The sequence below is a fragment of the Pelophylax lessonae genome (assembly GCF_965119305.1).
Source record: "Pelophylax lessonae genome assembly, chromosome: 1".
Lineage (NCBI taxonomy): Eukaryota > Metazoa > Chordata > Amphibia > Anura > Ranidae > Pelophylax > Pelophylax lessonae.
The window spans coordinates 456,403,085-456,415,969 of NC_138768.1; the positions used below are offsets into that span (position 1 = coordinate 456,403,085).

At 40.7% G+C, this 12,885-nt stretch overlaps 1 protein-coding gene across 1 annotated transcript in view; it reads left to right on the forward strand.

Annotated features, from left to right (window-relative positions):
• Nucleotides 1-12,885, forward strand: part of SIN3B (SIN3 transcription regulator family member B) — a 131,561-nt gene that overhangs the window by 26,533 nt on the left and 92,143 nt on the right. Inside the window, exons 2-3 of the mRNA XM_082260991.1 lie at nt 5,671-5,911; nt 10,047-10,153. Of these exons, the coding sequence (XP_082117117.1) occupies nt 5,810-5,911; nt 10,047-10,153 (209 nt within the window). The 5' untranslated portion in view covers nt 5,671-5,809. The remainder of the gene's footprint in view (nt 1-5,670; nt 5,912-10,046; nt 10,154-12,885) is intronic.

Below are 12,885 nucleotides of genomic sequence, written 5' to 3' on the forward strand. Positions count from 1 at the left end.
AGCCGCAGTATATGTATGGTGGGGGTCCACAAGTAAAATGCCACTCCAAATGCAGATGGGACAAGTAGGCTGATGTCCGCTATCCTTCCACAATGATGATGCTAGCTTCTATGCTTAGTGTAGAAAAAAAAATACCCATCCAGGTGCATATGTAAAACCCCAGCACCACTTTATAGATGGCAGAGAACATATTTAATATCATTCATTTTTTTGTGGTATTTGCATGGATAATTTGTATGCAGTATTGCTTATTTTCTTTTTCTTTCCCTGTAATAGATAAATATACTGTATAGTAATAGTCACATGTCTTTATAGTTAAATGTCATCTGTCAAACTATGCCTGGCATGCTTTGCTTAGAAATGCCATCAGCAATTTTCCAGTGCCAGACTGCTTTTGTTAGCTGCTTCTTGTTCCTAGCCCCTTCAATGTCCTTGTCTTGTTAGAACATAGATACAGAGAAGCATAACATTATTTACCATTTGGGACAGGGAATGCCAAAGAATTCTAAGAATTGCTTTTCACTCTTCTTCCTACCAAGAGAAGAATTGTTTGGAGAGCACGTGAACATGCCCTAACCTCCAATCTTGCAGCTGCTGTCCATAGACGGATTGAAATTCCGATGATTCAGCAAGGACCAACTGATATCAGTCAATTCCCCCCCCCCCCCCCCGTTTGACAGAAGCCGATTGTTAGATTGACTCCCGTTGAAGGGATTGCAGCCACTGATCACTCTATTTCGACAACAGCGGGAACAGCTGTCATAATTCAATGTCCCGGTGGGGGGAATTCTTCCATTACTTGTGTAGACGGACAAATCTGTTAGTTTTTTTTTTTTTTTCACTAGCTGAACAAAAAAATAACAGTCTGTGCCCAGCTTTACCAAAACATGTACATTTATAGTATTTCTATTGCCTTGGTCCTAAGATCCGGATTTGATTAAACTGTTTTTCTACCTTGCCTCGAGAGGACTCCGAGTGATGTTTTTTAAAGGTGTCTCAAAAAATGAAACATTCAGCTTTGCAGTAGTCCTGTGAACATTGAATATGAATTATTTGTAATGTAATCTTTTCCAGTTACTGGAGTGTGAAAGCAGAATGCTGTAGTCAATGTTCTCCAATTCCTCCCCTGAATCCACTCATTCTCATGCATAATTCATATTGCCACATAGTATGTGTAACAATGTAGTAATAAAAAGGAGTGAGAGTCCAGTGCGTTTAATACACACCATTGTACATTTTTATTTAGTAAACGAGAATGCACTCGAAATTTATATGGCCGCGACATTTTGCCAGAGAAAAAATTTTATGCAAACCGAATCATAACGCAAATGGCATAGAAGAAAGCCTAACAGTTGGCCATAAATATATACTACTATATATTGGAGTTCCAGTGAAGGGAGTAGCTTGTGTTGTGATAAGTAACCAGAGTAGCACAATCTGTTAGCCCAGTAAGTGCCGGTTCACACTTATGCGCTTGTACTGCGAATGCGATGCGTTCTAAATAGTCTCCAATCGCATGCATTTACAAAATACATTGAATTAGTGACGGTCGTTCACATCTATGCGTTGCGATCCAGATGCGAATGTGATGCGATGATAAAAAGGGTATTGTGCGAGTTTACAGCGTTGCGTTGCGAATTTAGTCTCCATAGACATCAATGTAAACCGGTCTGGACTCGCATTATCAGTTCAGATATGTGCGAATTCTTATGTGCGAATTCTTATTTTTTGTTTGATTTTCCCCTCAGCTCCACCCCTCCTGAGCTTAATTAACATAATCAACGCAATCAAATTCATTACAATTGCGCTGGTACTATTGAAAAACACAAGGTAAACTCGCACTGCAAATTCGAATTGCAAGCGCATAAGTGTGAACCGGCACTAAATCTGTGCTGGTCAAGGAAAGATATAGTGGTAGGTCTTACACCTCTTCCCTCTTTACACAGAGGGAGTATTTGTTGTGGGAAATGCAGTGAGAGGGACAGTAATGGGGGGAACAATTTCGAAGAGTTTGGTTAAAAATAACATTGGGTATATCGGAAACCTTGTGCTATTGACCATGTATGGACAAGGTTTCTATGAATGATTCCCAGACATGAAAAACCTTGTTCGGGGAGGCCTCTAGCCCAGCCTTTTTCAACCAGGGTGCCTTGAGGTTTCTTTAGGTGTGCCTTGGCAAATCCCTCAAAATAGCCCAAAAATTGTATACAAGCTTGCGTGTGGATGAAGGCTGCCTTTTAGTTACAAAGCCACAAGTTTTCATTGTGCATCATTACAACCTTCTATCTGCCATAGCCCTAATAACCAATGGCATCCTTGTTTGACCTTCCTCTGCCCCTCTCCATCAGCGTTGGGGGTCACATTAGCTGAGTGAGGGAGAGGAGAAACATTGGAATACTAATCAGTACCAGTTTACAAAAGTGTATATGCTTTGGAAGAATAATTAACCTCTAACGTTGGGTGTCCTACATGTGTGGATGTTGCTGCGTTTTGTACAACTATTAGACTCGTTTTTACATTTTATAAAGGGGGTGCTTCGAGACTGTCCATTTTTTAAAGTGTGCCTCGAGATAGTCTATAGTTTTTAAGGGTGCCTTGACTGAAAAAAGGTTGAGAAACACTGCTGTAGCCATTCCATGCAAAAAACATACAACTCATGAAAACTATGGGAGGATCCATATAAATCCATTTATGGATGATGGTCTTTTTACCCACCCACAAAGGAAATGTATCTAAAGTAAAACTATAAGAGCCGGTTCACATTAGCGCGACTTGTCAGCCTGACAAGTCGCGCTCCCTCGCGGGCCATTGACCGCTACAGGGCCCGTTCTAATAGGACCGACACAAGTCGCTCCGGCTTAGAAAAAGGGTCCTATACTATTTCGGGGCGACCTCGGAGCGACTTGCATAGACTTCCATTATGTGAAGTCCCTGCATGTCGCTCCGAAGTCATGGTGCAATGTAATGCACAAGTCTGCTCCGAAGTAGTAAGGAGTCGTGTCGCGCTAATGTGAACCGGCTCTAAAACCCTGGTAATTTGTTTCTGCCACTTGTATCCTATTGGGGAGATTTCCATTCACTTCCTGTCCTGGTGTTACAAAAAATGGTGCAAGGAAATCTCTCCAAGGTGAAGCAAATGTCCCCCCAGACAGTTATCTCTGGAACAAATGATCCCATTTGAAGATTTCTTCTATATTGATAAGAATTCTATTCTCTTCATCGCTCTATTCAAAGCTAAAAACAATATCTGCTTTACATACCCCCAAGTTCCTCCAATCTCTACTGACCATAGGAGTTCAATATTTCTATAGTTATGGTAACCCTTGTTAGCTGTAAAATAGTTACCAAGAGAGCCACACCTTACATACCGCTCCCTCTTCACAGGAGATTTTTTTAAAATTAATGCAGAGAATGCATCAAGGTAAAAAAAAATTTAGAATTTAGTACCACGTGGTTTACTCAGGAAGGCAAGAGTTCCCCAATAAAATCTTCCGGAGCTTAAGTGGTTTATGCATAGAATGCAGTAAGGTGAAAATCCTTCTGCCTTTACAACCACTTTACAGTAAGTGAATGAAACTCTGCTTAGTCTTTTTCTGCTATTAGTCTTTTATGCTTTCTTAACCCTTTCCTGCGGCAGAACACAAATATGCAGCCTCATTAGACTGGGCTTTTTTCTGTGGGGCCGCATATATGCATATCTCCCTTTGTGCTCCCAGCACAGAGACCGGTGTCTCTCCAAGAGCCCTGGGTACCATAATAAGGATCAGGACCTGAAACTCCAGATTCTGGGCCACCCAATTGCTGTGGTGGCCACCCCAGCGATTAATCACTGTGAAGCCCACCCCTGTGCTTTTCTCTCTCTCTCTGTGAATGGAGAGAAAAGATACAATGTATCTTTCTCTTACCTTGCAGGGAGATTAAGAGACGGTTCACACTGAGGCGACACGACTCCTTACTACTTCGGGGGCGACTTGTGCATTACATTGCACCACAACTTCGGAGCGACTTGCAGGGACTTCACATAATGGAAGTCTATGCAAGTCGCTCCGAGGTCGCCCCAAAGTAGTACAGGACCCTTTTTCTAAGTCGGAGCGACTTGTTTCGCTCCTATTAGAACGGGTCCTGTAGCGGTCAATGGACCGCGAGGGAGCGCGACTTGTCAGGCTGACAAGTCGCGCTAGTGTGAACCGACTCTAAAAACAAAAAGTGTGTGTAAAATAAAATAATCAAAAATAAAAAAAAAATACCTAGATCAAGTTTTGATCTAGGTTAGTGTTTAGGTCAGGGTTAAATTAGGGTTAAATTAGCATCAGTGTCAGTGTCAGTGTATTTTTAGGTAGGACAAAAAAAAAAAAAAAAATTAGCACTGTTGCTTCTTTCTGGGATGTACTATGGGTACAAACAACATCTTACATATACATACGTGGTATCTCTGTAATCGTCAGGAGCAGGAGAATTTATTTGGTGGTAGGCTTTGGTAGGAACAAGAAATATACAGCTAAATAAAAAATAAATAAATAAATATATATATATATTATTTATTTTTTTTTCTGTTTTGGGCCAGTTACATTCTTTTTGATAATAAAAAAAAAAAAACAGAGATTCATAACCATTTACTACAAAATGAAAGCCCAATTTGTCCTGGAAAAAAACAGGTATAATCCACCTGGATGCACAAAGTAGTTGTGATGATATGTACGTTTTTACTAACACATGTCAAACTTTCAAAATTGTGCTTAGCTATTAAAGCGGTTGTTAAGTCAGAAGACTTTTTATCTTTATGCATTAAGGTAAAAAAACTTGTGTGTGCTGCTCCCCCCCCCCCTCAGCCCCCCTAATACTTACCTGAGCCCATCTCTATCCAGCGATGTTGCAGGAGAAGACTCTGCCTTCTGGGACTCTCCTGATTGGCTGAGACACAGAAGCGGCAATGGTTCCTGCTGCTGTAAATGAAACTCAGTTAGCCAGTGAGGAGGGGGGGGGAGGGCAAACCACGGCTCCATGTTTGAATGGACACACAGAGCTGCGGCTCGGCTCGGGTGACCCCATAGCAAGCTACTAGCTGTGGGAGCACTCGACAGGAGGAAGGGGCCTGGAGAGCCCAAGAGGGATACAAGAAGAAGAGGAGGATCTGGGCTGCCCTGTGCAAAATCGCTTCACAGAGAAGGTAAGTGTAAGGCCCCTTTCACACATGCGGACCGTTCAGATCCGCCTGTCAGTTTTTCATTTTTTTCCCTATGGGGCAGCGAATGTCAGCGAAGACATGTCCACTGACATCCGATCCGATCCTGTCTGTCAAATCCGGACGGATGGAAACCCTATTTTCCAAACGTCTGGCGGATTGGATCAGGGGAGAACGGACAGGCAGTCCGTTCTCATCCGATTCCCCCATAGAGGACAGCGGAGATCTGACACCTCCGTCTCTGCACACAGAGTGGAGCTGTCATCTGCTTTGCTCAGTGGGGGGATCGGCGGATCGATCCCCCGGTGAGCAGAAAACAGAACGGACAGGATCGGACATGTGTGAAAGGGGCCTAACATGTTTGTTATTTTTAAGGAAGAAAAAAACAAGACATTACAATCACTTTAGGATTTGTTTTACCCTTAGGCATAAAGGAGTTAAACATTCATATATTTTTATTATATATAATTATTTTTTCTGTTTTTTAGTGTTGATTCTGCCCAACTGCTCAAATAACATCAGCAATAATTAAGCTGTGCAACAATGTCATCTCCTATGTGAGCTGTTGCGGTCCGCTGTGGTACTGCTTGAAGAAGCCAATTGCCTGCTGACGTTTCAGAACCAAAAATGGCTAATACCAGCGGTGGCGGCGGTGGTGGTGGTGGCGGCGGCAGCTGTAAGACAAGCTCAAACAGTTGGTGCAAATCTCAAGAAAAACTCCCCGTGCATGTAAGTATGTTTATTAGGTGTGAGGTTACATTTATTTTTTGTGTCCTTCCTTTACTTTTGTGCAGCACCCTTTTAATGTCTCCTTTTTATTCATTTATATCTGTCATCTGGTACCGCTATATCTCTGATTTAAAAAGACTACTAGATTATAAAACAGACTCTGACTGAATTATCTCTTAGACAATGGTTCTATTTTACTAACGTGAACTGAAGTGAAGAGAAATGATACTTGACGTGATTTACTGTAGTGGGAAGCTAGGTGATGTAAAGGGAAATCTTGAAAAAGTGAAGTTTATTAACATAATTTGATGTTTGGGGGGAAAACGAGATTCACTTTAGTTGCTTGACACAAGCGTACTTTAGGCTTAGGCTAACTTAATTTTACTTCACTTCATGGGTGGGGGACAGTAGATCACTGAGTTGTCTATATTCCCAACGCACATGTTCCTGGAATCAGGGCTCATCAGTTGTGGGTGCTGTAGCAAATACCAGTTGGTTACTGGAAACGCCATAGAAAAAATGCACATGTTTGCCAGCACACCAAGGATCTTCAAATGTAGTCTAAAGACTTTTATTGCAGAAAGATCACATCACAAAAACAAGTGCAATGTTTCAGAGCTAGCAGGACCTCTTCATCAGGCATGTGATGACATCACAAGAACAAGTGCAATGTTTCAGAGCTAGCAGGACCCCTTCATTAGGCATGTGATGACATCACAAGAACAAGGGCAATATTTCAGAGCCACGTAGGACCCCTTCATTAGGAATGTGATGACATCACAAGAACAAGTGCAATGTTTCAGAGCTAGCAGGACACCTTCATTAGGCATGTGATGACATTGCAAGAACAAGTGCAATGTTTCAGAGCTAGCAGGACACCTTCATTAGGCATGTGATGACATTGCAAGAACAAGTGCAATGTTTCAGAGCTAGCAGGACACCTTCATTAGGCATGTGATGACATTGCAAGAACAAGTGCAATGTTTCGGAGCTGCGTAGGATCCTCTTCGTCAGGCATGTGATGAAGGGGTCCTGTGCAGCTCCAAAACGTTGAACTTGTTCTTGTGATGTGATCTTTCTGCAATAAAAGTCTTTGGACTACATTTGAAGATCCTTGGTGTGCTGGCGAATATATGCTTTTATCTTCAGTAGATCACAGAGGACATCATAGATTGGGGTATAATTGAACAATATTGACTTGTATCTTTAGCACTTAGTGAAGCATAGGTATCTCCTGGAATAGGATGATGGCAGTTAAGCAGTGAAAATTTTAACTGGGGAGAAGTTGGGCCCAGATTTGTCATTAGGCACTGTAGGCCTTCGTATGCTAGAGGTCTTAACCTTTCCAGAAATTGCAAGAAATATATATTTTTTCCTCTTCCACTTATTAGAAGACACATTGAAGACCTGTAGATTTTGACCTAAGAATTCATGCTAGGATTCTTTTTTTCTGTAAAGACTTTGTTTATGAGCTTTTCTTTAATCATCAGCTGGCTGGGTGACCAGCTGGAGCTAAAGATCCTTGAAGTCTATGCAAACTGACCAGTGTGTGCATACCGTTTCTTGTAACTGCAGATTTGGCTGCAACAGTTCTGTTTCTCATGTAGATCAGTCTTTGAGAATCTTGTTGAAGGGGCACATATGGATGGCTAGTCCTGACGACGTAGTCACAGTATATTGCTCTACAGGCAGGCTCCAGATAGAGGTTTCCTGCCCCCACCATGGTTGTCCTGGCTACATTGAAGGTTGGGAACATTCTCCAGGAGATACCTTCAGGCCCCCTCCCAGGCAGTTTGGGCTTCCATGTACTGTTACTGTGGGGTTGTGTGGTGTTTAAATTGTGGGGTAGAATTCTTCTACTCTGCCATCCATATGATGCAGTGGGGTTGGCCACCCACCTTGTCCTTTTTGCAGCGCCTACGGGCTTGTCATTGCACCCATCCCATGCAAGAGCATAAAATTGCAAATTCCATTTTGCTATGGGTTTTCTTGCCACTAGATGCATCATTTCTTCCCCTGCCTGTTGGAACTAATGGGTGCGCAGAAGGGGCCACCTTTTGCACTTGGGCATGCTACCAGCTGTACAGGGATTGCTGCTTGGATTACATGCAGGCCTTTTTTTGACATTTTGGGGCCGTAAGTTTCTTCCTGGGAATACCCTCCTCCAGGGCTTGACAAATTTGCCTGAAATCTAGGAGCCAGCTAAAAAAGTTAGGAGCCAGTTTTTTTTTTTTTTTTTTTTAAACTAACAACCAAGCTTTATTTAATAAAACGGATACTAAATTTACACATAAATACGACAAGAACCCCACTCTCTATAGCGCAATTGGATGGAAACAGACTGTCTGTCTCTTTCCATCCGATACCATCTGATCTGAGCCACGGGGTGGATAGAAAATAAAACCACCATCCGTCTGTTTTTGGCCGACAGGATCAGATGGCGGCAGATTACCGCTCCATAGAGGAGAATAAAGGGTTCGATCAGGTCTGCCTGAAAAACTGACAGGCGGACCCGATCAGACAGCCCGTGTGAAAGGGGCCTTCGGCTGTGGCATGGCGATGAGGAAAAAAATTTTTTTTATATATATGTGTGTGTATATATATATATATATATATATATATATATATATATATATATATATATATATATATATATATATATATATATATATATATATATATATAATTTTTTTTAAAATAATAATTGAAAAAAAATTAATTATTAAAAATTTTTTTTAATTATTAAAAAAGAAAAAAATTATTATAAATTTTTTTTAAAGTTAAAAAATAAATTAGTAATAATGACCACACTCTTTATTCACTTACCTTTTAAGCAAAGGTAACTGGACAGGGAGATGAAGCCTGCAAAAACTTCCCTCTCATCTCCTCTTAGGAAGGATATGGGAATGCATTAACAGGCAGTGGAAACAGTCATTACTCCCGGCCACCACAAGAGGGCACCAGTTCCCCAGCCTCTCTTATCTCACAGAAGAAGGCCGAAAAGCCGGGGCCTCAATTTTCGGACGGCGCGGAAGTCCGTGCACTCGGGGAGGAGGTGGGGGTGCAAAAGGGACAGGACACCTCCTGCAGGGCACCCCAGGCGCCAGGTCACTAATTCTAGTTGCAAATGCGACCTGGCGCCCGGGTTTGTCGAGCCCTGCCCTCCTCTGCTCCTGGCCTTAGTTTGTCCCCTGGGTGAGGTCAGTATCAGGGTCAGTGTTAGTTGCTTCAGGACACCAGGCACCTTTTTGTTCTTTTAAATTCTTTATTTGGTTTTACTTTATTTGCCTGTCCATCTGTGAACACTGCTTTTGGATGTCCTAGTGGTAAAGATCCACAGGTTTTTGGCAGAGAAAGTATGATTTGTGTTCTCATGGGCCGTTGCTGTTTTTGAGTTGATTTGTTTTTCCTTTAACTGTTTTATATATTTCCTGGAAAAAAAAGTTACTTACCCTTGCTTCTTGTGGCCGTCATCTGCTATTTCTTGTCATGTATTGTATACTGCTTGCTTTATTTTAAATATTATATGTTTATTTCAATAATAATTTTTATATGTATTTTTGATTCTGTTTGATATTTGAAGTGCCTTCAAAGTCCCATCATTAGGGGAACTCTCTTTGTTTTATATATTTCCTGAGGCTTTGTGAGCATATGGGAGTTAGCCACCAGCAGAGGCTGCTTTCTAGGCTGTAGTTTTCTGATTCTACCTAGCGTCCAACTCCTGCAGGTGGCACTATACCCCAGAGGTCAAGATCTACAGACCATTATCATAGTTGCGTCCGTTAATGAATAGAAGAACATTTTTTTTTTTTTTTTTTTTATTCTTGCAAAATGTGGAAAGGGTACAGTCTTACAGGCACAGTCCTTCGGATCTTCGCTGTATCCTTTAATGAAGGCAGAGAAAAACATTTTTTGATGAGAGCAAATTCCCGTTTTTGTTATTTACAGGAAGTAAATGTTAAGCTCTCCTGTGGGCATGAACCCTGCTGTAAAAAATCTGACAAGTTTTTGTCCCTTCCCATTTTGTCAAAAAAGTTTTTCTATGTAGTTGGACTTTAAGACATGATTTACAGAAAAGGTAAATCTATATTAAAATCTTGATTCTCATAATTTATCTTCTGCACTTTGTTCTCAGGTAGAGGATGCCCTTTCCTATCTGGATCAGGTAAAAATTCGTTTTGGCAGTGATCCAGCTACATACAATGGCTTTCTAGAGATAATGAAGGAGTTTAAATCTCAGAGGTAAGAAAGACTTGTATTTAATGCTTTTTTTCAAAATCTTTAGAATTTCTTTTCTATGGTGCTTTAGTAATACTTGTATATTAATAATGTCTATTTTGATGATGTGCATGTATTGTGCAATTTAGTTTGCGCTCATATTGTCCTTTTCCTATCTGTCTTTGTTATTTAGTAGTATGTACAAAAGACAAAAATTATTTTTTTTTTCTGTACCTCGAAGACTGCTGAAGATTGTTCAGGGAACGCTTGCTTTGCACAAAGGAGTTTTTGTGACAATATAGGAAAACACATGACCTGGACCAAGTTATGGTGGGGGGGGGAACAATGCGTAAAGTAAAAAGTAAAATTTAGGCTGTACTCAGACTTTGCTGCTCTGGAAAATGAAGGCCGATTTGTGCGTTTATGCCTGTGTTGTCAGAAATCTGTCAAAACACTTATGGTGCCATTATTTCTCAATAGCATCCCCAGTGTGTGGGTTTTATTTTTATTTTTTTTGGTTAGGCAGCAAAACACGTGGCTTTGTGCCAAAAAAAAAAAAAACCATGAGTGGGAATGCACATTTCTGCTACGAGAAGTGTAAATTGGGCCTAGGAGCTGTTTTGATCCAGATAACTAAATTATATTGTAAAACTGAAGGCATCAATGGTTGCCAGAAACAGAAAAGTTTGTGGCAGTCAGGGTCTGAGGATACTTTCATAGTTAGACTGAAGGGATCAATGTTATGAATGGTTTTGTGCTCCCTGAGTGCCTTGCCTGTCCATACAAATGTTTTTTGTCTGAGTCTTGTCCACATTTTCAGACATCCAGCAACCACTGGACAAAAAAGCACATTTTAAAATGTAAGACTGCAGGGCTTAGAGTTTTCCCTTTTTTATAATGATTTTGCATATTTTTTTATATTTTTGCATGACTATGAGAATGTAACTGAAGGTAAACTGGGAAGTTTTATAAAGATACAGTGCCTTGAAAAAGTATTCATACGCCTTAAAATATTCCACATTTTTTCATGTTACAACCCGAAAACGTAAATTTTATTTTATTCGGATTTTATGTGATAGACCAACACAAAGTGGCACATAATTGTGAATTGGAGAGAAAATTATAAAAGAACCAACTTTCGCTGCAATTAGAGCTGCAAGTCTTTTTTGGTATGTCTCAACCAGCTTTGCACATTTTCGCCTATTCTTTGTAAAGTAGCTCAAGCTCTGTCAGATTGGATGGAGAGCATCTGTGAACAGCAATTTTCAAGTCTTGCTACAGATTCTCAAATGGATTCAGGTCTGAACTTTGTCTGGGCGATTCTAACACATGAATAGGCTTTGATCTAAACCATTCCATTGTAGCTCTAGCCGTATGTTTAGGGTCCTTGTGCTGCTGGAAGGTGAGCCTCCGCTCCATTTTTAAGTCTCTTGCAGACTATGACAGGTTTTCTTCTAAGATTGCCCTGTATTTGGCTCCATCCATCTTCTTATCAACTCTGACCAGCTTCCCTGTCCCTGCAATAGAAAAGCATCCCCACAACATGATGCTGCCACCACCATGGTTTACGGTGGGGATGGTGTGTTCGGGGTGATGGGCAGTGTTCGTTTTTTGCCACAAAGCGTTTTGCTTTTAGGCCAAAAAAGTTCACTTTTGGTCCTATCTGACCAGAGCACCTTCTTCCACATGTTTGCTGTGTCCCCATATAGCTTCTTGCAAACTGCAAAAGAGACTTATTATGTCTTTCTTTCAACAATGGCTTTCTTCTTGCCACTCTTCCATATAGGCCAAATATGTGGAGTGCACGACTAATAGTTGTCTTGTGGACAGATTCTTCCACCTGAGCTGTGGATATCAGCAGCTCCTCCATAGTTACCACGGGCCTCTTGGCTGCTTCTCTGATGAATGCTCTCCTTGCCCGGCCTGTCAGTTTAGGTTGACGACTTGGTAGGTTTGCAGTTGTGCCATACTCTTTCCATTTTTGGATGATGGATTAATCAGTGCTTTGTGGGATATTTTTTTATAACCTAACTCTGCTTTAACTTCTCCGCAACTTTATCCCTGACCTGTCATGTGTGTTCCTTGGCCTTTATGATGCTGTTTGTTCACTAAGGTTCTCTAACAAACCTCTGAGGGCTACACAGAACAGCTGTATTTATACTGAGATTAAATTGCACACCAGTGGACTCTTTACTAATTAGGTGACTTCCGAAGGCTATTGGTTCCACTAGATTTTAGTTAGGGGTTTTAGAGTAAAGGGGGCTGAATACAAATGCACACCACACTTTTCACATTTATTTGTAAAAAATTAAAAAAAAAACATTTATCATTTTCCTTCCACTTCAGAATTATCTGCCACTTTGTGTCGGTCTATCACATAAAATCCCAATAAAATACATTTTATGTTTTTGGTTGTAACATAACAAAATGTGGAAAATTTCAAGGGATATGAACAATTTTTGAAGGCACTGTACGGATGTGCTCCCTTTGTACTTCAATACATTTAACAAACCTGGCAGTCACTCCAATCTAGAACTAGCTTTTAGAGCAAGGTTCACATGGAAGAGCACTGCACATAGCAAACAAACCAACATGTATTTCCCAGCACAATAAAAGACCCTAACATTTTCATTAAAAACAGAGGTTTTAATTGCACAATATTTGCAAATATATATATATTTTTATTTACCTCTATTTTGAACACAGATTGTTAGTGTAGTTTGTTGACTAGTTGGTAAGTGTGCAGGAAAATACTT